Source organism: Bubalus kerabau, chromosome 9 (assembly GCF_029407905.1).
Source record: "Bubalus kerabau isolate K-KA32 ecotype Philippines breed swamp buffalo chromosome 9, PCC_UOA_SB_1v2, whole genome shotgun sequence".
NCBI classification, from domain to species: Eukaryota; Metazoa; Chordata; class Mammalia; order Artiodactyla; family Bovidae; genus Bubalus; species Bubalus kerabau.
Window position 1 is genome coordinate 31,101,040 of NC_073632.1, and position 27,734 is coordinate 31,128,773.

General features: G+C 39.1%; 2 protein-coding genes across 3 annotated transcripts in view; both read right to left on the minus strand.

Moving 5' to 3' along the window:
• Positions 1-27,734, minus strand: part of PGM3 (phosphoglucomutase 3) — a 197,816-nt gene that overhangs the window by 158,748 nt on the left and 11,334 nt on the right. The window lies entirely within an intron of this gene.
• Positions 1-27,734, minus strand: part of ME1 (malic enzyme 1) — a 277,918-nt gene that overhangs the window by 115,068 nt on the left and 135,116 nt on the right. For both annotated transcript variants that reach the window (XM_055534911.1, XM_055534912.1), the window contains one exon: positions 1,730-1,805. In XM_055534911.1, coding sequence (XP_055390886.1) covers positions 1,730-1,805 — 76 coding nt within the window. The remainder of the gene's footprint in view (positions 1-1,729; positions 1,806-27,734) is intronic.

Consider the following 27,734-nt stretch of genomic DNA (forward strand, 5'->3'; position numbering starts at 1 on the left):
TCTATCCCTCTTTAATCCCTCTGAACATCAGAGAACTGAAATAATTTGCCTCAGGTGATTTATCTGGTTAATGTCGAAGAAACAAGACCTGAGTGTTTGCTTTTTCTACCACACAAAATGCGTATACAAAAATTTTTGTTATCTTTTCATTTAGTTTTCTATTCACCTATATGCAGTTCAGCTCAGTTCAGTCGCTCAGTCGTGTCCGACTCTTTGCAACCCCATGAAGTGCAGCACGCCAGGCCTCCCTGTCCATCACTAACTCCAGAGTTCACTCAAACTCACGTCCATTGAGTTGGTGATGCCATCCAGCCATCTCATCCTCTGTCGTCCCCTTCTCCTCCTGACCCCAATCCAATCCCTCCCAGCATCCGAGTCTTTTCCAATGAGTCAACTCTTCACATGAGGTGGCCACAGTACTGGAGTTTCAGCTTTAGCATCATTCCTTCCAAAGAACACCAAGGACTGATCTCCTTTAGAATGGACTGGTTGGATCTCCTTGCAGTCCAAGGGACTCTCAAGAGTCTTCTCCAACACCACAGTTCAAAAGCATCAACTCTTCGGCACTCAGCTTTCTTCACAGTCCAACTCTCACATCCATACATGACCACTGGAAAAACCATAGCCTTGACTAGACGGACCTTTGTTGGCAAAGTAATGTCTCTACTTTTGAATATGCTATCTAGGTTGGTCATAACTTTCCTTCCAAGGAGTAAGCGTCTTTTAATTTCATGGCTGCAATCACCATCTACAGTGATTTTGGAGCCCAGAAAAAGTCTGACACTGTTCCACTGTTTCCCCATCTATTTCCCATGAAGTGATGGGACCAGATGCCATGATCTTCGTTTTCTGAATGTTGAGCTTTAAGCCAACTTTTTCACTCTCCTCTTTCACTTTCATCAAGAGGCTTTTGAGTTCCTCTTCACTTTCTGCCATAAGGGTGGTGTCATCTGCATATCTGAGGTTATTGATATTTCTCCCCGCAATCTTATGCAGCTCTTAAAGAACTGCCTTAAAAGTAAATACATTGAAGAGAAGGGTGAAAATTATTTCTGCATACTCCATAAAGCTGATCTTTGTCAAATCTTCCACATCTCATTACAAAGGGTCAATATGTTAGGCTGTTTTGGAGGAGGCAACTTGAGACACCGGCATTCAGGTCCCACCACCACCACATACTACTGTGTAATCCACCTGCACCTTCCTTTCCTCATGGAATTACCATGATACTAAATACATGAGTTAATCTAGGTAAAGTGTCTCACTCAGAAAGCTACCAAATGTCAGATACAACATTATTCTGTTTTCATTAGCTTCCTCCTTCCCAGAGGAAGTCCCATAAGATACTTGAGGTTACCATGCTAAAGGAAATGAATTAACAGATGTTTTTCTGCCCACATTGATTCTTCTAAGTAGATGAATAATTACAGAAGAAATAGGAGTTTGCTTAAAGAAATTCAGATACTACTTCAACATTTTTTCAACACTTATCGTCACTTACAATAAATAAAGAAATACTAAAAAAAAAAACTTGACAGAAATAAAGGGGAAACTTAGAATCTAAATGGTATCAGGATAAAACTAATCCACTATGCAAAAATCAATCGGATATAAATTGAAAAGCTAGAGAATGCTACCGCCACCTAGTATTGTGAAAAGGGTCAGTATGTTATGGGACAGGAAAAAGAACAAATGTGCCACAATGGAAAAAAAGTGGTAACTAACTTACCTTGATGACATCTTCTGGCCATGCATTAAGAACGGAAGAAATATGTCCTCGATCATGGATACTAATAAAGAGACCTCTGACAGGAAAGAAAAAAAGAGTAATTTTAATTTACTTCAGACTTGTCAAACTCTCAGGAACATTTAAAAATTTTTAAATCCATTTTCTATATCTCCAGTTTTACCTATAATTTTTATCAAAGCCATTAAACGTATTTCCATCTTCATCAATAATGTTTACCAAAATTATTTCCTTAAACAAATAAGGGACAGGAATCTTATAAGTAAGGTTATTACTTGTAATATTGTTAGTTATCATATTAAATAATATATTGACATCTACAATAAAGGCAGGTTAATCCTTATAACACATATTCTTAAGTATTTTTAATTTAACATTCCCAATTTTTATACATAGTTTAAATAGCATTATCATTTCTCCCATAGATTATAGTCTTCATTAAATAAGATAATACATGTAAAAGCACTTTGAAAAACAGCATGAAGCACATGTACACAGGCATTTTCACTGCTTATTCCATTATTACATATTCACAGTGTGAAGACAGGACCACCTATAGGAGTGGGCTGAAGTGACAAACACATGCTGAGCAGTCCTTTAATGTGAAAATTACCTGTGAAACCCTGATACTGAGTCCCCCCCAAACCGAGTTTATGATTAATCCCTCTATCCAAAACTTTATTCTTTCTTGTCCCCTCAATCCTTAATCAATTCGAGTCAGATGCTAAAATTACTATTGTTACCATTGTTAAGGCACTAAAATTGCTGTTGTTGATATCATCGCTGATGTATTAAAAATAACATCATTGCTATTATAGATAAACATTATTAACACACAACCTTGGATTGTTTCTCTAAGGCATGATGAGCTAACAGACCCCCAAGCCATGGACCACCTGGCCAGAGAATCCAAACCAGAAGCATCCTGACACTTGAAACCATGATTAAGGAATGTAGTTAAATGTAAGATGATGACTGACCCCAGCCTCTGTTCTTCCCCTTTAAAAACACCCAACTCAAAGACCAAGCCTATCCCCCCCTCCTTTGTTTGGCTTCCTGCAATAAACCCTTTGCTGCAAACTCCTGCTGCCAGAGCTCAGTTTCACTTGATTCTTTGCTTTGTGGTCTCCGTTGTTTGTAACTCTATTCTTCACGCTCAGTTTTAACTCTCAGTCTTTAACGGTGCTCTCCTATGGCTTCCCAATTCCTATGAAAGCTTAACAAGGAACTTTAAAAATTAAAGTAAAAAATGTGCAGATGTCTTAATATTGCCACAAAAACATAAATGAGTGAACAGTCTTTGGCACATACCAGTCAAACAGGCCTGCAAGAGTTAAACAATCTTGGTTATACTTTAGCTGTTACTACTAACAAACACTTGTAGCTAGACTTGTCCTTCACAAAGCTATTAATAATTACTCTCTGACTCCATATAGATTACACTCTGCACCTGGCATTCTTCTCCCCTTTCACTCTGTTGTACCATTCTGATAGCATTTCAGAAAGAAGGTCACTGGCTGATAACTTCAGGGACACCAGACCCAGTTGCTGAGCTGCATGATCTCAGCTGTGGCCATTTTGAAACTTCGCAAAAGGAAAAACAAAATACAAGATCTTCATTGCTTTGAGCCTTATCACCTACCCACAGACTACAAGCCCCGGGATATAACCTCTCTCTATTCCCAGGAATGGGGAGCACAGTACTTGAGGTGCTAGTCTGCTGTGCATTCCACTTTGCCAAGAAAAGATAAAGCCATTTTTCTATTTCCTCCAAACTCTGTTTCAGCATTTTCATTCAGCACCGGTGGACGGTGGAGGGGGGGGGGGGGGTCAAGATTTTGGCAACAATAACTTATAAGTTTTGCTGTAGTATCGTTAAATCCGACTCAAATGCAGAGAAGCACACACAACACACACACAATCTTAACCACTGTTTAAGGCCACCGTCATTCTACTCTGTCTCCTTCAGAGCAAAACCCTACAGAGACGTGTATATTCTTAACGCCTTCATATCCTTACCTCCCAGTCTCTTTTCACTGTTAATTAGGCTTTTCCTCCTCACGTCTCCACAAAAATAGCTCTTCCCAAAGACACTGCTGACAGACATATGATAAAGACAAAGATCAGCTCTCAACTCTCACCCTATATCCCAACTGTGACTGGCCTGGCTTTCAGTGTCGCGTCCACAGTGAAGATTTTCAGATGTCTGTCCTCCACTGAGACCACTCCCTGGGGCTTCAAACTGTAAATCTAACTAGGTGCCTAAGCCCTCTCATCACTCAGGCCTCAACTCAAATTTGAGTTCCTCAGACACGACTTCCGACAACAGCAGTCCAAGCACCTCCACTCGAATATTTTTAACATTGTCATAATACTTTTGTTTCTGAAGTTCCCTTACCTATTTTCTTATATGTTGGCCATCTGTCTCCTCCCCGCCACTGCCCACGCCCCCCTACCCTCCAGGACACATATACACACAAAGCAGCAAGTTCCTTAAGTACAGAGACTCTGTTTTGCTCATATTTATAAGCCCAATGTCTATAAGTGTGTTGGCACATCGTACGTGTCCAACAATATGTGCTGACTTTAAAGTGCTGAAAAAAATAAACCTTCCAAATTAAAAAAAAGTTTCTAAGTTCAGAAAACATGAAGCAAACCCAGACTTATACTGACTTAAGTAATCCAAAATTATATTATGATAGTAAGTACCACAGGCAAATGACTGACGACCGTCTGATTCAACAAAAATATTAATTTACTAAGTTGGCACTAAATTACATCCTTTCCTGTTTATTTTTTGCTGTTTCATATGAAGTTATTTCCTTCTCCAGAATGATTATATGCTCATTATAAATTATGTATTTCTTTTGGAACCCTGTCATATCCAAATATGCAACCAACAAGGTCTCAATAAATGTCACATTTATAGGAAATATATTTGGACTTTTTAAAGAAGGCAATGCTGTTGAATTATCTAAGATGTTCTTGGCAATGTACATTAAATAATGTTTCTTGGGAACCCATTAGATAGCCAAGGTTTTCCAAGTAACACTGATCTCAGGAAACAGCATCTTTGTTTTAAACGAGAAGGACAACGAATATATTAAAATTTGCATCAGTTAAATGTCCAAGTTTATTGTACAAACGTATGAGCACAACTTCAGTGAGAGCCATCTGGACACTTGTAATCTCTTGCACTTAGCAGATTCATTTATGCAAAAGTGCTTACTTTTGGAGAAAGCTCAAAAAATGAAGAATCTGTAATGTCCCACCAAAGTCTAGCATTTTGATAGAATAATTTGTAAAACTTCTGGAATGTCTCCTTGATGAGAAATTTAATAAGAGATCCAAAAGTATGTCAGCAAAGACTCATGCTTCCTGGTATAAAAACTGGACATGAAACATTAATCTCAACATACATAAATATATACATTCATAAAATTAAAAGTTCAGACAAGAAAATTATCTATCAATGATATTTTTAAATGAATGGGATTACAATAAACATATTTTCTTGGTCCAAGTTCGTAGGTTATTAATTCATCAATTTGTTTAAAATACTTAATCTTGATTCAAAGCATATTAACCATGCCAATTAAAATATTCATACTATTGTGTCTAATTCATGTTAGAACTGAGACAATTTAAAAATGTGGATCATTTTCTCAGACACGCACTTCAAACTTTTCTCATAACCTCTGATATTGTATATATTTCACTCTAAAACAGATCTGTCAGATAAGATTCTTACTTGATGTTGTCTCACATAACATCTCTAATGAAATTAATTTCATATCAAAATAGAGTTCATTTTCTAACATGCAACTTTCTGTGGTAACCAGACTTATATATTTTCTTATGGCAATGAATTCATGACTGCTCCTGACCCAGAGGAGGAAGCAATCATTCTACAGTTTTCAGTAATAATGCTCTCCTATAGAAGCTGAAGAAATTTAGACTCTGTAATTTTCACAAAATTTGAATTTGCATTAGTGAGCCCCAGTAGCTAACTGAAAGCTGAGTTACTCCAGCGGGTCTAGGCTAATGAGAAAAAAAATGTGCCCACAAAAGCTGTGTTGTGCTGTGCTTAGTCATGCCCAACTTTCTGCAACCCTATGAACTGAAGCCAGTCAGGCTGCTCTGTCCATGGGGATTCTCCAGGCAAGAATACTGGAGGAGGTTGCCATGCCTTTCTCCAGGGGATCTTCCCAACCCAGGGATTGAACCCAGGTCTCCCACATTGCAGGCAGATTCTTTATCATCTGAGTCACCAGGGAAGCCCCATTATACTGGAGTGGGTAGCCTATCCCTTCTCCAGGGGATCTTCCTGACCCAGGAATTGAACCAGGGTCTCCTGCATTGCAAGCAGATTCTTTACCAGCTAATTCAGGTAAAATGAAGTTTCCTATCCAGAGAGACCTAGGATAAAGATGCATCCAGAGAGACCTAGGATAAAGATGCAGAGTTAAGAATCCTATGCCTGGAGTTGAAAGGAATAAAAGAGAAAGAAGAGAAGGTCAAAGAAGAAATATTACAAATTATCTCTCTCCTAGAAGATTAGGATGACTAAGAATAGGCCTTGCGAAAAAAATCTAAAACAACCAGTGTTTCTGAAGCCATAGGAAGTCAAGGGAGGACAATGTTAAGAAAGCTTGGAACAAGAAAATATAGGCACATGAAAAGATGCTCATCATCATTAATTATTAGAGAAATACAAATTAAAACTACAATGAGGTACCAACTCACACAGGTCAGAATGGCCATCATTATAAAGTCTGCTGGTGCACTGGGATGACCCAGAGGGATGGAATGGGGAGAGAGGAGGGAGGAGGGTTCAGGATGGGGAACACATGTATACCTGTGGTGGATTCATTTTGATATTTGGCAAAACTAATACAGTTATGTAAAGTTTAAAAATAAAATAAAATTAAAAAAAAAAAGTCTACAAATAACAAATGTGGGAGAGGGCATGGAGAAAAGGGAACCCTCCTATACTGCTGATGGGAATATAAATTGGTGCAGTCACTATGGAAAACAGTACAGTGGTTCCTCAGAAAGCTAAAAATAAAAATATCACATGGTCCAGCAATTCAACTCCTGGGCATATATCAAAACAAAACTATAATTTGAAAAGATACAACAGCAACAGCACTAGTCACAATAGCCAAGATATGGAAAAAACCTAAATGTCCATTCACACACACACACACACACACACACACACACACACGGACTTCCCAGGTAGTATAGTGGTAAAAATCCATCTGCCAATGCAGGAGACACGAAAGACATGGGTTCAGTCCCTGGATTGGGAAGATCCCCTAGAGGAGGAAATGGCAATCCACTCCCGTATTCTTGCCTGGAAAATCCCATCGACAGAGGAGCCTGGTGGGCTATAGTCCAAGGGGTTGCAAAAAGTCAAACACAACTGAGCATACACACACAATACACACATACACAGTGAAATATTACTCAGCCTTAAAAAAGAATGAAATAATGCCATTTGTACCATCCAATGGATGGACCCAGAGATTATCATACTAAACAAAAGTAAGTCAGAGAGAGAAAGACAAGTACTATACGATATCATGTACATGTGGAACCTAAAATATGACCCAAACAGAAACCGAGTCACAGACAGAGAGAACAGACTTGCGGTTGTCAAGAGGGATGGGTTGGGGGAGGGAAAGATTGGGAGTTTGGGATTAGCAGATGAAAACTATTTTAATATTATTCTCTACTTCAGAAAATGCTTAAAAGAAGTCTTCTAAATATATGACAAAAATTGTTTTTTCCTGAAGTATTTGCAAGCTAAGTAGCCAACACGATCCCTCATCATAACCAAATAATTGAGTGCATTACAAACAAAAATATTCTGCTGCTGCTGCTGCTAAGTCGCTTCAGTTGTGTCCAGCTCTGTGTGACCCCATGGACGGCAGCCCACCAAGCTCCTCCTTCCCTGGGATTCTCCAGGCAAGAACACTGGAGTAGGTTGCCAGTTCCTTCTCCAATGCATGCATGCATGCATGTTAAGTCGCTTCAGTCGCGTCCTACTCTGTGAGACCCCATAGACAGCAGTCCACCAGGCTCCTCTGTCCACAGGATTCTCCAGGCAAGCATACTGGAGTGGGTTGTCATTTCCTTCTCCAAAATATTCTGCTACATAATTATAATTACAATCAGAAAATGGATACACTGCTATCATGAAATCTTCAGACATCATTCACATTTCACTATACCTCCTTCATAACAAAAGAGTCCACTGTATTTTAGTTGTCATGTTCCTTGGTCCTCTTCAGTCTGAAACATTTCCTCAGTCTTTCCTTGACTTCCCATTACCTTAATGCTTTTGAAGTTACACGTGTTTTTGTAAACTGTTCTACGATGTAGGTTTGACTGGTGTTTCCTCATGATCCCATTCAGACTATCCATCTTGGTCAAGAATACCCCAGAAGTGATTCTAGCTGCTTCTCCTTGCATCCTTTCAGGTGGAGCCATTCCTGCTTTGTCCCATTATTGACAATGTTCCTTTTGATCATTTGATTAATGTGATCTTTTTTCTCTTTGTAATGAACAATTATTTTATGGGAAGATTCTTCAAAACTGAAAAAACCCTGTTCCTCCATTCAACTTTAAATTTATTCATATTACTGTGGACTTGTGTTTATCATTTCATTAAATAGGTTCTAATCTGTTGCACATATTATTTATTTAATGCTTTAAATGGTCCAGAATTGGCCAGTGGGAACCTCTTCAAGCTGGTTTCTATGTCCTTTCGATACATCCCCATCATCCTTTGAGCACTTCCTTATTTTGTGGGACAGGATGTTCCAAGCTCATCGTTTGCTTATCCTGGCCCAGCCCTGGAAACAGCAATTTTTCTAAGGAGTTCTGATTCCTTTTCTGGCAGAGAACAGCATTTAGATCTGAGTGCTGAGTGTACTCCTTGTTACTGGGCTGTCGCTACTGGCCAAGCCAACTCAATAGACAGAATTAGAGAATATATGTGTGTACATACATACTGCTTACATCCTTCCCAGGTGACACTAATGGTAAAGAACCTGCCTCCAGTGCAGGATATGTAAGAGACACAGGTTCGATCCCTGCTTGGGGAAGATCTCCTGGAAGAGGGTATGACAACCCACTCCAGTGTTCTTGCCTGGAGAATCCCATGGACAAGAATGGCGGGCTACAGTCCATAGGGTCACAAAGAGTCAGCCATGACTAAAGCAACCTAGCACACAAGCATGCACACATACAGATACATACACACACGTATATATATTTCTATAACTATACATTCATCTGTCTATACATGGCAAACCATAAATTCACACTAATACCTGCAATTCCAACACCACCACAGGATTCATCCTCGTGTTCTCCCCCCTGGTTTTCCCATTTGTGACAATCTTCTCCTAGAATAAGAAAACGCACTCCCATAATGCGTCATACATTTCCTTACTTGATCAGCCTTCTTGTATGAAATCAATCCTGTCCCCTCCCTGCGTACATGCCCCGTTTCCTTCACCAAGGCTCCAGTCTCTGAAGTGGGCAGCCCTCCCCCACAGATGGCCCCCCTGGGGCTCTGACACCCAGTGCTGGACCATTCTCTTACCAGATCCTCCCTTCCACCTGCTTGGCTCACACCTGAGCCAGGCTGCCCTCCACCCCGCCCAGGCTCCAAAACCCTTTGCTGGGCCCTCCAGGCCTTTTAATCAGAGACAGGAGGAGCATGAAGCAGAGAGAGGATACAGCCTGACTGCTCCTCTAACTGTTGAGGAGCAGAAAAAACTGGTGATGGATGTGCAAAAAGAAGCTACAATTATCCACAGCTGCTGGGGAAATACCAACCTAGATCCCATCTTTACAGATGAAGGATTTTTATTCCTTTGTGTGCATGTGTGCATGCTCAGTCGCTTCAGTCGTGTCCAGCTCTTTGTCACTCCATGGACTGTAGCCCACCAGGCTCCCCTGTCCATGGGATTCTCCAGGCAAGAATCCTGGAGTGGGTTGCCATGCCTTCCTCAAGGGGATCTTCCCAACCCAGGGATTGAAACCAGGTCTCCTGAGTTGCAGGCAGATTCTTTACCATCTGAGCCACCAGGGAAGCTGTTTTATCCCTTTGCTTATCATAATTGCAGAAATTAGTGTCTTAATTTCTTATCTTTCACTTTTGTCATTGTTTTTCATGTATTTATAATAAAACAAGTTGATTTTTCTGTCAGATTTCATACATTTAAGTATACAAAGTCTTCCCTCATCAATCATGTTCCTGTATTTTAATTTTTTTCTTTTTGGTTTGGTCCAGCTCTTTTTTTTTTTTTCAGTTTATTTATTATTATTTTTAAATTTTACTCTTTATTTATTTATTTTTGGCTGTACTGGGTCTTTGTTGCTGTGTGGGCTTTTCACCAGTTGCAGCAAATGGAGACTACTCTCTACTTGCAGTGTGTGGGCTTCTCACTGTGGCAGCTTCTCTTGTTGCAGAATCTGGGCTCTCGGGCACACGGGCTTTAGTAGCTGCAGCACCTGAGTTCGCAGTTGTGGTTCTTGGGCTCTAGAGCACAGGTTCAGTATTTGTGATGCATGGGACAAGCTGCTCCATGGCATGTGGAATCCTCCCGGACCAGGGATCGAGCCTGTGTCTCCTGAACTGGCAGGCAGACTCTTTACTACTGAGTCACCAGGGAAGCCAGGTCTAGTTCTTTGAATCTATCTGAAATGACAGCAGAGCCTGTGATATGAAGATCTAATAATCCATGTCATACTTCTCCAAATATCTCCTCTTCTGGTAATAACTACCCTTGACTTCATTAATATCTTTTGTCTTTTGGTCCCTGCTTTTATTTTTTCCCTCTAAATTAGCTGTCTACGCTGATTGAAAGTCCTTCTTTACTCAGCTAGATTTTATCTGTTCTGCCAACCATTCTTAACTCCCTAGCCTTTTTGCTCTTTCCGTCACACCCTTGCAGAAAACCACCAAATCTAAATCAATCCATCTGCCTCCTTTTTCCCTCAAGCCCTGCCGCAGAGTGCTGTTTGAGACAGGAGCTCAACCAAGTGTGTTAGATCCACTAAAACCTCACAGCCTTCCCATCGTCAGCCAGGTCCTCACAATTCAGCATGACACCCGCAAGGACCTCCTACTGATTTCTCTGAGATTGACCACAAGAGCTACTTCGTTGTTCCCCATCCCCTATCCCCACCACTCTACACTCTCATCAGACTCAGACATCATTTTTCACTCAGAAGACAAAATAGAGACTTTCAGCTGTAAGCTCTCCACCTAGAAACCTCCTCCCATTATTCACTATTCATCCATGAATAAAGCCCCAGTATCTCTGTCTTCAAGCGCGGTTTGCTCTCACGCTGTCACTCTCGGACCACTTCCTGGTCTCCTTCACCATCTCCTATTTCTGCTTATTTAGCCCTTAAATGCTGGCACTCTTCAGGCTAGAAACAGTTTGCTTTCTCACTCTCATGCCCAGTGAAGGTCTTGGGACCCAGCTTTGTTCCCATCCTTGGACTCATTTTCAAGGTTCAATTTGCTTCAGCTTCTGCAGAATATCTGATCGGTTAGCTTTATCTCCCATTTTTGGTCCCATCCTTTCCTCTTGGCATTTGCTCAACTAGTTCAGCTTGAGGACGATCTCGTTTCCAACTCTGGATCATCTTTAAAGGATTCATTTAGGCCTCCCTCCAATGCCCCCAGCTCCTCTTCCCAACTAGGCCAGCTCCTAATTGCTTATCACAGACCATGCAAGTGTTACCTCCTCTTGGAAATATTTCCTGACCAACATTCGGGCTGAGCTGGAATGTCTCTAATCCCACAGGCCCTTGCTGCTTTTCTGTAACATAATACTTATCATACTGTCATATAATTTTTCACTTTCTTATATGTTTGTCCTATTAGATTATAAACTCTTGAAGTCAGGAATTCTGCATTGCTCATAGGAAAAAAAAAAAAAGAAGAAGGAAACAAGGAGCTATAGCATGAAAGGAGAAAAGGGAAAGTTAGTTTAGACATGATTTGGCACTAGCCAACCCAATGTTGGGGAAAACATTACAGCAAAAAATCTGGGCCAGAGAATACTCAGGTGCTATGTGGTCGACGTATATAATTTTGGGGGTCTTCTGAAAATGACAAGGCCAAGGAACGGACAAAAGGAACCACAAATTATGGGGAAAGTCCCTGGAAAAGTACAGTACCAGAGCCAATGCCCAGTTCTAGGACTTGGAGTACTTGCTCCTAACAGATCTGCCATTTGAATTCTTAGCGTTAACCTGGGGGCAAAAGGTTTTAATGATGGCAAAAGACTTAAGAAATAATGAGAGAACCAACTGACAGCTTCAAGAGCTACTACATCCGAGAAAGAATCACAGATTATTATAAGAACACATCAGGTAAATACAGTGGTTTAATCACCTTGGGCTTCATTCTGGTTTAACTCAGAAATAAAACTAGGATGAGACAGAGTCTATAGGTTGGGAAGGACCCAGCGGAAAGTCAGGGGCCTTCTGATTGAGAAGCAATTTATGAGTAAAGTTAAAAACTTTTTAATTGAGGTTAGAAGAGAAAGGTAGATTTCCAACTTCCTCTGGTCATCAACTTCCAAAAGTAAGAGTTTTGAGGTGTTTGTTTTATACATAATATCCTATCACTGCTAACATGCATGACATTTTTCATTGTGTAACTACTTGATTTTGCTCTGCAATGATAATCTTGTGAATTCATTTTGCTTACTGCAGACAGTACTTAAAGCTCTATTTTTAGTCTCAGTCCTCCTGAGGAGTGAAAATTAGTGTGGTAGACAGATTTCTACCATCTTGGGACAGATGGTCTCAAGATTTCCCACCTCTCTGATGTTCACATCCTGAATCAGCCCTAGGACTGTGCACGGACTGTACTCTAGATAAATGACACTGGGAAGTTCGGCTGGCCTGCAGACAGGAAGATTATCTGGGTGGGTCCATACTCTTAAGATTTATTTAGAGAATTTCTCCAGCTGGTCAAAGAAGGGGAAGTCAGAGGCTCAAGGAGTAAGGAGGACTCCAAGCACTACTGCGAATCTAGAGGACACCAAGTGGCAAGGAATAACAGTTACGTCCAGCAGCTGAGAGCAGTCTCCATCTGACAGCCAACATGGAAACAGGGACCTCAGTTCTACAATCGCAAGGAATTGAACTCTGCCAACAAGAGTCACCTTGGGAGCAGATGAGTCCCATGATTTAGGCTTTCTGATACCCTAAACATAGACCCAACCACACCATGCCAGAAATCTGACCTTCAGGACTGTTAGCTAATAAATGGATGTTGTCTTAATCAGCTAAGTTTGTAGTAATCTGTGACACAGCAATACAACCCTGAAACAAACAGTATGTATACCAAAAAGTAAAATTCAGATGCTCATTCCATATTTATCATTGATTCATATTTATTTTATGAAAGGCATGATACAGTGCTTGATGCCAGGGAAAAGACAAGAGGACTATCCACACAGCTGAACAGCTCTGTTGTCACTGTGACCCAATCACCAATGCACAGCATTATTTAGCAGAGATGGCTGTAGTTTCCAGAAATCAAAAGTGACTACTAAGATAGGTAATATTCTTCCAAATGGCAGTACCTTGATAGCTATTATAACTAGATTTTTAGAATTCCAAAACGAAGCACTGGCAGTATTCTCTGAAAAAAATGCAGATACAGTGTACTAATATCCTAAGATACTATATGAGAAAACAAGAATATTTGGGCAGAAAAATGGACCATACATTTGAGGAATAAAGAATTCCTTTTTTTGCAGCTTACTTTAGAAATAACAACAACTACCTCATTATAACTTACTTTTCATCTCATCTAATGCTATATGATGGATATTTTAAGAAATTTTATTTCAGGTCAATAACTGCCTTAAGGAAGGGGTGAGGGTAATGGGAGCGGGCTGAAGGCCAAAGGGGACTTCAATATTATCATTAATTTTTTTTTTAATTTAAATTTATTTATTTTAATTGGAGGCTAATTACTTTACAATATTCTATTGGTTTTGCCATACATCAACATGAATCCGCCACGGGTGTACACGTGTTCCCCATCCTGAACCTCTCTCCCACCTCCCTCCCCATACCGTCCCTCTGGATCATCCCAATACACCAGCCCCAAGCATCCTGTATCCTGCATCGAACCTGGACTGGTGACTCGTTTCTTATATGATATTATACATGTTTCAATGCCACTCTCCCTCTCCCACAGAGTCCAAAAGACTGTTCTATACATCTATGTCTCTTTTGCTGTCTCGCATACAGGGTTATTGTTACCATCTTTCTAAATTCCATATATATGCATTAGTATACTGTATTGGTGTTTTTCTTTCTGGCTTACTTCACTCTGTATAATAGGCTCCAGTTTCATCCACCTCATTAGAACTGATTCAAATGTATTCTTTTTAATGGCTGAGTAATACTTCATTGTGTATATGTACCACAGCTTTCTTATCCATTCATCTGCTGATGGACATCTAGGTTGCTTCCATGTCCTGGCTATTATAAACAGTGCTGCGATGAACATTGGGGTACACATGTCTCTTTCAATTCTGGTTTCCTCTGTGTGTATGCCCAGCAGTGGGATTGCTGGGTCATAAGGCAGTTCTATTTCCAGTTTTTTAAGGAATCTCCACACTGTTCTCCATAGTGGCTGTACTAGTTTGCATTCCCACCAACAGTGTAAGAGGGTTCCCTTTTCTCCACACCCTCCCCAGCATTTATTGCTTGTAGACTTTTGGATCGCAGCCATTCTGATTGGCATGAAATGGTACCTCATTGTGGTTTTGATTTGCATTTCTCTGATAATGAGTGGTGTTGTGCATCTTTTCATGCATTTGTTAGCCATCTGTATGTCTTCTTTGTGGAGAAATGTCTATTTAGTTCTTTGGCCCATTTTTTGATTGGGCCATTTATTTTTCTAGAATTGAGCTGCAAGAGTTGCTTGTATATTTTTGAGATTAGTTGTTTGCCAGTTGCTTCATTTGCTATTATTTACTCCCATTCTGAAGGCTGTCTTTTCACCTTGCTTATTATAGTTTCCTTTGTTGTGCAGAAGCTTTTAATTAGGTCCCATTTGTTTATTTTTGCTTTTATTTCCAATATTCTGGGAGGTGGGTCATAGAGGATCCTGCTGTGATGTACGTCGGAGAGTGTTTTGCCTATGTTCTCCTCTAGGAGTTTCATAGTTTCTGGTCTTACGTTTAGATCTTTAATCCATTTTGAGTTTATTTTTGTGTATGGTGTTAGAAAGGTTCTAGTTTCATTCTTTTACAAGTGGTTGACCAGTTTTCCCAGCACCACTTGTTAACGAGATTGTCTTTTCCCCATTGTATATTCTTGCCTCCTTTGTCAAAGATAAGGTGTCCATAGGTGCGTGGATTTATCTCTGGGCTTTCTACTTTGTTCCATTGATCTATATTTCTGTCTTTGTGCCAGTACCATACTGTAAATCAAATGATGGGTATGGGTAATTAGTCTTTGCAATTTTCCTACATTTTGACTTTTTTCAAGAAATGATTTTATTTCACATCTTAAAGAGAAAAGTTAAGTGAAAAAATAAATACATTTCTCTTTGAGCAGAAGAAGAATAATTTTTTTCAGGCTTGGACAGCTACTTAGTAGTAGAAGCAGGACAAAGACCCTGATTTTGCAACACTTAGAGCAGTCCCCTTCCACATTACTGTGAGATGTAAACTCCTTCTAAACACTAATATAAAGGGCTAACCTGTATTATACACCATGTGCATCTACAGCCAGCTGACCAGCAAGAGAGGCGATGAGATAGAGCCCAGGTAACCAGGTCATGTGCAATCAGGGTTTCTTATTCACAGGAAAGAGGTCTGGGGCCAATCTAAACAAAAATAGCTCAACATATGTCATGATGAAAGAGAAAAGCCATAGGCTAATGATGAAGGTAGGGGAGTTGATGATTGAGGAAGTAAATCAACTGCCTAACAAGAAGGTGTGAGACTTATGAGAGGGAGAAATAGAGTGGATGGGACAGTACAAAGATAAGAATTATCAGTCCTGAATATTCACTGGAAGGACTGATGTTGAAGCTGAAGCTCCAATTCTCTGGCCACCTGATGTGAACAACTGACTCACTGGAAAAGACTCTGATGCTGGGAAGGATTGAAGGTGGGAGGAGAAGGGGACGACAGAGGATGAGATGGTTGGATGGCATCACTGACTCGATGGGCATGGGTTTGAGTAAACTTCAGGAGTTGCTGATAGACAGGGAAGCCTGGCATGCTGCAGTCCATGGGGTCGCAAAGAGTCGGACACAACTGAGCGACTGGACTGAACTGAACTGGGAACTAATGTTACTTCTTGTGACATTCCTCTTGGCTTAACTCTCTCTTTGCCAGGAAACAAATCTTTAAAGTAGTAGAACTAGAGCATAAAAACCATGTTTTAATAATTTGTTCAAGCACATTAATAAGTTTGGTTCTCTCTTTCCATGACCTTTGCATTAATAATATTTAATTATTAATTCTATTACTTTTCTAGCCTCTATACATTTTCCATTTTTCTTGTAGTTAGTCCTCTGATTTCAAAGGAGTTACTTAAATATTATACTGTAATGAATGAAAATACAATAAAGTTACATATGTTGATCTCACAGTTTAGGACACCAGTTTATGCAACTGAAGTATATAATCATATAATGAGTAAACCATATCATACCTTTTGGGCTCCATATTCTAGAACAATATTGGATAGGAAGAGAAGTTTTAGTCATAGCTACAAAACTCTAGGTCAGGCAATTAAATTTTCTAGTTTCAGTAACTCACAAAGAAGAAAGAAGATTTGATCTATAATGACAGTAAGCTGTGTCTCACTATTTTCTGTGTCTAGGATACTGTTTTTCCAATCCTGAGATTTCAACAGAATTTTCCAACTACAGGAAGTGTGAATGAAGAAACTCTCCTTTCAGAGAGAATAGACTTAAAAAAAAAAAAAAATATATATATATATATACACACATACACATATATTTTATAGGGCCTTCCCTGGCAGTTCAGTGGTTAAGACTTCACCTTCCAAAGCAGAGAGTGTGGGTTTGATCCCCGGTAAGGGAAAGTGAAAGAGGAGAGTGAAAAAGTGCTTAAAGCTCAACATTCAGAAAACTAAAATTATGGCATCTGGTCCCATCACTTCATGGGAAATAGATGGGGAAACAGTGAAAACAGTGTCAGACTTTATTTTTGGGGGCTCCAAAATCACTGCAGATGGTGACTGCAGCCATGAAATTAAAAGACGCTTACTCCTTGGAAGGAAAGTTATGACCAACCCAGATAGCATATTGAAAAGCAGAGACATTACCTTGCCAACAAAGGTCTGTCTAGACAAGGCTATGATTTTTCCTGTGGTCATGTATGGATGTGAGAGTTGGACTGTGAAGAAAGCTGAGTGCTGAAGAATTGATGCTTTTGTTTGAACTGTGGTGTTGGAGAAGACTCTTGAGAGTCCCTTGGACTGCAAGGAGATCCAACCAGTCCATTCTGAAGGAGATCAGCCCTGGGATTTCTTTGGAAGGAATGATGCTAAAGCTGAAACTCCAGTACTTTGGCCACCTCATGCGAAGAGTTGACTCATTGGAAAAGACTCTGATGCTGGGAGGGATTGGGGTCAGGAGGAGAAGGGGACGACAGAGGATGAGATGGCTGGATGGCATCACTGACTCGATGGACGTGAGTTTGAGTGAATTCTGGTAGTTGGTGATGGACAGGGAGGCCTGGAGTGCTGCGATTCATGGGGTCGCAAAGAGTCGGACACAACTGAGCGACTGACCTGAACTGAACTGAAGGGAGCTAAATTCCCACATCTCTTGTGGCCAAAATAACAAAACAGAAGCATAAAACAGAAATAATACTGTAACAAATTCAATAAAGACTTTTAAAATGGTCCCCATAAAAAAAATAAGATATGCTTTATAGAATTTTCTCCTGTCAATTTTGTCCTGTTTTCCTGGAACTTTCAGGCACATAGTTAAGAATCAGGTCATGTGGGTCATTACATAAAGAAAAATGAGGGATGACAAGTGGGCAGTCACAGACCTATCAGTGCTGGGAGACCATAGAGAACATGTCATTGGAACTTTCACTTCTATGCCTGACACCAAATCATGTCAAACACAGGCAAATTTGTAGGCTCTCTGAGTATCTGCTGAAATGAACTGAAATATGTTTGCGTCATGCTTTAAAAAATACCCTTTATTTAGAGAATTTTGGCTGGTGAGATTTTTTTTTTTTAAGCAAGTCCTTAGTTTTTCCGACAAGTCAATGACCTCATTTTCCCCTTTTATATAAATGCAAAGTCTGCCATCATATAAACATAATATTTTCGTTCCTAAGCTGGAAATAACATCTTCCATTTTGAATGACTGGTAGAAAAATGACCCTTCTATTTTCTAAGGTGAAAAATGTTGATTATTATTAATGTTACAAGGATGTATTTTTACCACAGTTGATCATTTTTAAGAATGTTTCATCAAGCGTAACAAAGGACTACTTTTCCTTTTGTTCAATGCATCAGTACAAACCAATAATATCGTGATCATTACAAATGCATCGTAAATAAAAATATTTTAAAGAATATGACAGGTTCTTCACTGGCCACGCCAACTAATCTGAACCAGCAGCTCTCTTCATATGGCTGGTGCCATTCCCATAAAGGATGCTGGTTTAGTCATTTCATAAAATGTAAGTTATCTATTCTCTATTATTATGGAAATACACAAACTTTGGCCTTATATATAACTATCTATCACTTACAGGAACAAGACAAACATATCCTATGCTGAATGCTCAGTCAATGAAAAAGAGAGTTCAATTCTTAACACCCTGGGAAAGGACATTCTCATTTATTGCAAAATGTCAAATAAGGCAACAGCAAGAATATCTAGTACCTCCAGAAGTGAAAGCCATAGAAAACAATTTTTTTACAATAATTTGAGAGGAAGGAGTGTGCTCTTTCTCAGATCAAAACCTGGCAGTCATTATATCAAAATTCCTACATAGTTTCAGTCAATTAATAAGATTTAAAGTGATCATAGATTTTTAAAGAATCTTAAAAGGATAGCAAAGATGACTCAATGTTTTAAAAGGAAACCTCTAAAGGAAAAGTTTTGAAAGGATGTAGCGGAGAAGACATAAAGAGAAAAAGATAACAGTATTTAAATATCTTTAAAAATATTTAAGTTTTTAAATAGGATACTTACAAAGAGTATAAGAGTATTTATTTTTAAAATTTCAATCAAGAATAAAAACTTAGATAAAAGACAAGTGATTAAGGTTTGCATCTGTAAAAGCTATTAAATATTATTGAGTCAGCCAAAAAGTTTGTTCAAGTTGGCTGACCCAACAAAATGGTTAGGCTTAAGAAAATCATAGAATATGTGTTTAAGGTTTTATGTGATATTAAAAATTAAGGAAACAAAGCTGCTGACAAATCCAGGTCTTTCTCAGTCTGTACTATCATTATTCCAAGATATTAGATGGCGAAAAGAAAAGGTACAAAAAAGTTGACAATTTAACTTTGCACAGAAAAAGGCAATCTTACCCACCTTGTGTTCATTTCCTTACATGATACGTGCTTCTTCTAAACTCCCCTTTACTAAGAAAGCAGGAGCAAAGACATCAAAACATATCAAACATATCTCACAGGATAATCTAAAATTATTTAAATCTAAGCTAATATCTCAGATTTCCTTCCAAAATTACATATTTAAATATGACATAAAATGACAAAAATAAAAACATACCCAGAGAAAAGAAGCAGAAGACTAAACTGAGAATAGATAAACATGGAGAAACGGTTATAGAATGGTAGATTCCTATACACAAAAAACAATTGCATTAGTACCAATTCCTTGCCAAGTGTCCATCTGATTCATTCTGTTTGAATTAGCAAATTCTATTAAATAGAATAATTGCTTAGTCTCACATCTAAGCTGATATCTCAGGTTTCCTTCCAAAACTACAAATAACAGCAATGAAGGGAAGTGGGGGGAAGCACTTTTGTTCTCACTGTTATGGGAAAATGCATATATCCTACCAAACATTTTATTGGCAATGGAAGGACAAAAATCCCTCGGTTACTTGATGTCTATGGAATGAGAGTTACATCGAAGGCCAATATAAACTGACTATGCAATGGCATTCAAGAGCGGAAATAATAGAGACACTTAATGATGGAAGTGCCCAAGAATAACGCCACTTCTTTCCCTGCAAGAAGTCAAAGGCACTAAGGACATGAAACAGTGATGAAAACAAGGATAAAGAAGAATTCAATTACTTTCCCACATATAACACTTTCCTCAGACCATTAAGATTTGTCCTAATATTTACATGAAATTTACCCACTCTGGCTCATGATCCCATGTCCAAAATCTTAAAGGAATCTCGACATGAATGTAACAACTTTCATTAAGCATGCTGTTGTTGCTATAAACCAACTAAAGTTTATCCTAATTCCTTCACTCTCATTTCTCTGATAAACAGCATTTTGGATAGCAAGAGCTTCTTAGATGAAGCTCTGCTTTCAGGTTCCTTTCAAATGGCTAATAAAGTAAATCCCACAGCCTACACTCTGGGCCTTTATCCAGAAGTCTTTCCTTTGGAAGTCTGTATTCTTGCAGAGGAGTTTGCATAAACCTAAAACTAGTGATCAAACTATTCACCCAGTTAGTCCCACTTCCTTTTCTCATACTGAAGAAAACAGATTCATATGCATGTGCAGCAAATCATAAGAACAGAACTTTATTAAGCTAAAAAAAAATTGCTATGTACAGGTATTGTCCCTAGGTAGTCTTCCCTCCTCCCTTTTCAGAGAAAGAAACCTTATCAATAGAAAAATATAAGCAACATAGGCAGACTTGGTGTACTGCCAAATAAAGTTCAAGCAAATGTCTTTGATGTGAGGTCACTTTGATACCATACAATACCCTGTGGGGCTCCTGGGTATAAAGCCTTTCTGTGTCCCCCCACTTCTTTTATTACAGGAAATATGCTTCATTCAGCCTCTGTGACCTTCCCTGAGTTCCAACACGCAGAGGCAAGCAATTGCTAATTAGGGAAGGCAGTAGATGTGAGACAAGGGAGGAACAGTCAAGAAACAATAGCGCAGCCTCAGGGCAGGGTCCTGGTTCCTCATCAAGGGATACACGCAACATCTTTGAGCTGATTTGCAGATACTGAAACCCCCACTAGAACGGAGAAGTTAACAGTTAACAACAGTATGCTGCCCATAAGCACACAGATCCCAGACTGGCTGGAACCAGAAGATTGATGATGCTTACTCCCACTTACCTCACCAACAACTAATCAGAAGATTGTCCATGAGCTGGTCACACCCTCTCTGAACTATCACCATAAAACTCCTCACTAACCCCTCCAGTTTGGGAAACACAGTTTTGAGGGCATTAGACCACTGTGGCCCCCCACAAAGTAATAGAGCAGTTCTTTCCTACTTCACTCAAAACTCTTGTCTCTGAGATTTAACTTGCTGTCAGAGTACAGAGGCCAGATTTGGCTTCAACTTTTCCAAAGAATTTTCCAGGGGAGGTTGCCACTGCTGGAGGTAAGAAACTGATCCTCCAATCCTACTTCATAAACCAAATAACGGCCATTTCCCCTCACATTTAGACCACCCCCCTCTAAAAATTCAAATTCATTCTATTACTGGAAATCTGTCACATTGCCTTTAAGTCAAGTAAGTATAAGTGAGAAATGGACTAAAATGGACTGGAATGGGCGAATTTAACTCAGATGAACATTATATCTACTATTGTGGGCAAGAATGCCTTAGGAGAAATGAAGTAGCCCTCATAGTCAAAAAAAGAGTCCAAAACACAGTTCTTGGGTGCAATCTCAAAAATGACAGAAAGATCTCTGTTCAATACCAAGAAAAACCATTCAATGTCACAGTAATCCAAGTCTATGTCCCAACCAGTAATGCTGAAGAAGCTGAAGTTCAACGGTTCTATGAAGAACTACAAGGCTTTCTAGAACTAACACCCAAAAAAGATGTCTTTTTCATTATAGGGGACTGGAATGCAAAAGTATGAAGTCAAGAGATACCTGGAGTAACAAGCAAATTTGGCCTTGGAGTACAAAATGAAGCAGGACAAAGGCTAACAGAGTTTTGAAAGAAAACACACTGGTCATAGCAAACACCGTCTTCCAACAACATAAGAGAAAACTCTACACATGGACATCACCAGAGGGACAACTCAGAAATCAGATTGATTATATTCTTTGCAGCCAAAGGTGGAGAAGCTCTATACAGTCAGAAAAACAAGACCAGGAGCTGACGATGGCTCAGATCATGAACTTCTTATTGCAAAATTCAGACTTAAATTGAAGAAAGTAGGGAAAACCACTAGACCATTCAGGTATGACCTAAATCAAATCCCTTACAATTATACAGTTGAAGTGAGAAATAGATTCAAGGGATTAGATCTGATAGACAGAGTGCCTGAAGAACTATGGACAAAATTTGTGACACTGTACAGGAGGCAGTGATCAAGACCATCCCCAAGAAAAAAGAAATGCAAAAAGGCAAAATGGTTGTCTGAGGAGGCCTTACAAATAGCTATGAAAAGAAGAGAAGCGAAAGGCAAAGGAGAAAAGGAAAGATATACCCATATGAATGCAAAGTTCCAAAGAATATCAAGGAGAGATAAGAAAGCCTTCCTCAGCGATCAATGCAAAGAAATAGAGGAAAACAACAAAATGGGAAAGACTAGAGATTTCTTCAAGAAAATGAGAGCTACCAAGGGAACATTTCATGCAAAGATGGGCTCAATAAAAGACAGAAATGATATGACCTTAACAGAAGCAGAAGATATTAAGAAGAGGTGGCAAGTATACACAGAAGAACTGTACAAAAAAGATCTTCATGACCCAGATAACCATGATGGTGTGATCACTCACCTAGAGTCAGACATCCTGGAATGCAAAGTCAAGTGGGCCTTAGGAAGCATCACGGAGAACAAAGCTAGCAGAAGTGATGGAATTCCAGTTGAGCTGTTTCAAATCCTAAAAGATGATGCCGTGAAAGTGCTGCACTCAATATACCAGCAAATTTGGAAAACTCAGCAGTGGCCACAGGACTAGAAAAGCTCAGTTTTCATTCCAATCCCAAAGAAAGGCAATGCCAAGGAATGCTCAAACTACCACACAATTGCACTCATCTCACACACTAGCAAAGTAATGCTCAAAATTCTCCAAGCCAGGCTTCAAAAGTACGTGACCGTGAACTTCTAGATAATCAAGCTGGATTTAGAAAAGGCAGAGGAACCAGAGATCAAATTGCCAACATCCGTTGGATCATCGAAAAAGCAAGAGAGTTCCAGAAAAACATCTATTTCTGCTTTATTGACTACACCAAAGCCGTTGATTGTGTGGATCACAACAAACTGTGGAAAATTCTTCAAGAGATTAGAATACCAGACCACCTGACCTGCCTCCTGAGAAATCTGTATGCAGATCAAGAAACAACAGTTAGAACTGGACTTAAAACAACAGACTGGTTCCAAGTTGGGGAAGGAGTACGTCAAGGCTGTATATTGTCACCCTGCTTATTTAACTTATATGCAGAGTACATCATGCAAAATGCCAGGCTGGATGAAGCACAAGCTCGAATCAAGACTGCTGGGAGAAATATCAATAACCTCAGATACGCAGATGACACCATCCTTATGGCAGAAAATGAAGAAAAACTAAAAAGCCTCTTTAAGAAAGTGAAAGAGGAGCATGAAAAAGTTGGCTTAAAACTCCACATTCAGAAGACAAAGATCATGGCAACCAGTCCCATCACTTCATGGCAAATAGATGGGGAATCAATGGAAAAAGTGACAGACTTTATTTTGGGGGAGCTCCAAAATCACCACAGATGGTGACTGCAGCCATGAAATTAAAAGATGCTTGTTCCTTGGAAAAACAGCTATGACCAACCTAGATAGCATATTAAAAAGCAGAGACATTACTTTGCCAACAAAGGCCCGTCTAGTCAAAGGTATGGTTCTTCCAGTAGTCATGTATGGACATGAGAGTTGGAGTATAAAGAAAGCTGAGCACCAAAGAACTGATGCTTTTGAACTGTGGTGTTGAAAAAGACTCTTGAGAGTCCCTTGGACGGCAAGGAGATTCAACCAGTCAATCCTAAAGGAAATCAAGTCCTGAATATTCATTGGAAGGACTGATGTTGAAGCTGAAACTCCAATACTTTGGCCACCTGATGAGAAGAACTGACTCACTGGAAAAGACCCTGATCCTGGGAAAGACTGAAGGCAGGAGGAGAAGGGGATGACAGATGATGAGATGGTTGGATGGCATCACTAACTTGATGCACATGAGTTTGAGTAAGTAAGGAGTTGGTGATGGACAGGGAAGCCAGGCATGCTGCAGTCCATGGGTCGCGAAGAGTCGGACACAACTGAGCGACTGAAGAGAACTGAACTGAAAGTGAGAAATACGCTTTCAAACAGCATAAGCTATAACATTATCATATTGAGAGAGTCAATTCCTAGGCAGGTTGATAAGAAGTCTGGGGGTCCCCAAGGAGAGAAGGGTCTTGAATTCTCAAGGAGGAGGAAAGGACAAACGTTTTTTTCCTCTGCATTCCTTAGGATTATATAACAATGATGTATCCTGCTTGAGGACAGTTTCTAGAAAAAACCTTCTGGCTAATCCTGTAATCTTAAAATGTAAATGATGGGAGTGAGTCTAGTAAGGTCTTTACAACCTCCAGACATTCTTTTGATTCACTGTAATAACTAATTAAAAGGTATATAACTCCATTGCTAACACTAGTGAGGGGGTATTCTTTCTGCCCCCTTCTGATGTCTATGTCAGAAGCTTTCTCTATCCCTTTTATACTTTAATAAAACTTTATTACATAAAAGCTCTGAGAGATCAAGCCTCATCTCTGGCCCTAGACTGAATTCTTCTCCTCCAGAGGCTAAGAATCCTGGCATCTTTCGTGGTTCAGCAACAACCCTTCAATATCAATAAGACTTTGGGGAAATTAAGGGGTAAAATTAAATGTAGGGTTCTCAAGCTACTTCTTTTGAGGAGTTGTGCCTAACTCCAGTTCTGTCTAGTTAGGTGCCCCACCTATGATTTTTCCAAAACTATTAAGTACTCATTGATATAATGGATAAAACCTACAGATTAAAAATTTTAATACGATTCTGTTCAAAATAAAGGTCTAACATTTAATTACACATTATAATTTTATTAAGTTTATAAAATATTATTCCTATAACAGTTAACCACATTATTTTATTTTACATTTCATATTTTTCTACAGCTTTGTCTATAAGGTAAAATTATTACCCACGACCAATTTGTTTTTAGCAATATGTATTTTTATCATTAAATATGCAGAAAGTTTGAACATTATGCCTAGCAAAATTAATGACTTATTATTTACCTGTATTATCGAATTGTTTCTAAAAGTCCAATACCAGAATTTAATATAGGCACTACATTTCTTGCAACTGTTCAAACTTATGATGAAAGTTTTTATATATCAAGTTAAGAAGAGCAAGAGGTGCACAGTTTTTCAAAATTCTCTTAAAGAGTTAACGAGCAAAATGGCATGGTGATCACAGATCTACAGTAATAAACATAATCTTGAGCTTTCACTGATGATGACAGATGTGCTATCTTAGATTCCCACATGTGCCAAAGTTCAGTGTTATATTTAACATTTATTCCTGATTGTGACTGGCCACAGAATTGAGCAAAATTCTTAAATCAGGTGAATGACATACAAAGATACATGTACTTCAATAAGGGATTGGCAATGATTTTAGAATCCAAGGAATACACTTTTCACTATATTTCAGATGAAACATGAATTTTGAAAATTATTTTTTACTATTTCTAGGCTGTTCTTATTAAATTAAGGATTTATGCTTCCCATACATTGTGAATAGCCAAAGAATTCTCTCAGTGGTGGAGTTATACATTGGCATATTTGTAATATGACATGAAGTAATAGAAAAAAAATTTCTATCAAGAATGTCACTTCTTGGAATGGAATGGGGAGGGAGGAGGGAGGAGGGTTCAGGATGGGGAACACATGTATACCTGTGGCGGATTCATTTTGATATTTGGCAAATCTAATACAGTTATGTAAAGTTTAAAAATAAAATAAAATTTAAAAAAAAATAAAATAAAATAAAAAAAATAAAAAAAAAAGAATGTCACTTCAGAAAGGGGGAAAAAAACATCATTAGGAACTAATGAAATTATCACAGTTACTCTCAATCTTTTACTGTAAACTTGAGAATATGGTTATTGGAAATATTTAAACTTATCCTAATGTCTGGGCTTCTGAGGTGGTGCAGTGGTCAAGAATCCACTTCTCAATGCAAGAGACTTAGGAGATTCAGGTTTGATCTCTGAGTTGGGAAGATCCCCTGGAGGAGGGCATGGCAATCCACTCCAGTATTCTTGCCTGGAGAATCCCATGGATAGAGGAGCCTGGTGGGTTACAGTCCACAGAGTCGCAAAGAGTCAAACACAACTGAAGTGATGGAGTACACATGTATCCTAATGTTTGGCAGTATACTGGCAATCAAAAGAATAAAATCTTTTAAGCTCCTAAATATTTAATTAACAAATTAATTGAAAAGGAAAAAGCAACAGGTTGATGAAGAATCACTTGAAAGAAAACATATGACATCTTAAGGATCTCAGCCATCAGGTTCCCCTGAGATCTTGCTAATTAACTATGTCACATGTTCACATATGATGGTCAATGCAGATGGTGACTGCTCACATGAAATGAAAATACACTTGCTCCTTGGAAGAAAAGTTATGACAATCTAGACAGCATATTAAAAAGCAGAGATGTTACTTTGCCAACAAACGTATGATTTTTCCAGTAGTCACGTATGGATGTGAGAGTTAGACCATAAAGAAGGCTGAGTGCTAAAGAATTTATGCTTTTGAACTGTGGTGTTGGAGAAGATTCTTCAGAGTCCCTTGGGCTGCAAGGAGATCAAACCAGTCAATCCTAAAGGAAATCAACCCTGAATATTCATTGGAAGGACTGATGCTGAAGCTGAAGCTCCAATACTTTAGCCACTTGATGTGAAGACCCGACTCATTAGAAAAGACCTTAATGCTGGGAAAGACTGAAGGCAGGAGGAGAAGGGGACAACAGAGGATGAGATGGTTGGATGGCCTCAGTGACTCAATGGACATGAGTTTGAGCAAGCTCTGGGGAGATGGCAAAGGAAGACAGGGAAGCCTGGCATGCTGCAGTCCATGGGGTCTCAAAGAGTCAGACACAACTGAGCAACTGAATAACAACATGTTCACAAGTGGGAAAACAAAGGGATTGGTGCACAGACAATATCAGAACAAAGCCAAGACTGAAATGATGGTTTTAGCTTCTGTTTGGGGGGCTTTTTCCCTTTAAAACTAAAGTAAAACTAGAATTGATAAACTGATAAATGTTTTCATTACATTAATAAAGGTTTAGGACAGTAACCAATACAAGTTTTACATTCACGGATGAAATCATTCAAATCACAGGAAAATGACAGTAAACACAGGAATCCAGAAGATTGGCAGACTTTATTCTGTTTTTCCTGGGGTGCGGGAAGCCACCTACCTTGGAGAAGGTAGAAAGTGAAAAATTCTAATAAGATGCTATAGTTTTTAAGAGGACATGGGCTTTCCAGTTAGCCTGGAAAGAACTGCAGGGTTAATGACCATCTAAACTCAGGGTTTGCAAGACATACTCATCAAAGAAAATACAGTTTTTAGGGAGAAAGGGAGACGGGAAAAAGAAGATGATCTAAAGAGAACCACTGCAATTGAGTGCTAAATACAGTCAAAGTCCAAGAGTGAACATGGAATTAGTCTTTAAATCTAATATAAGGAAGCATATCAGTGTAACTGGGAAGAAATAAAAGGTA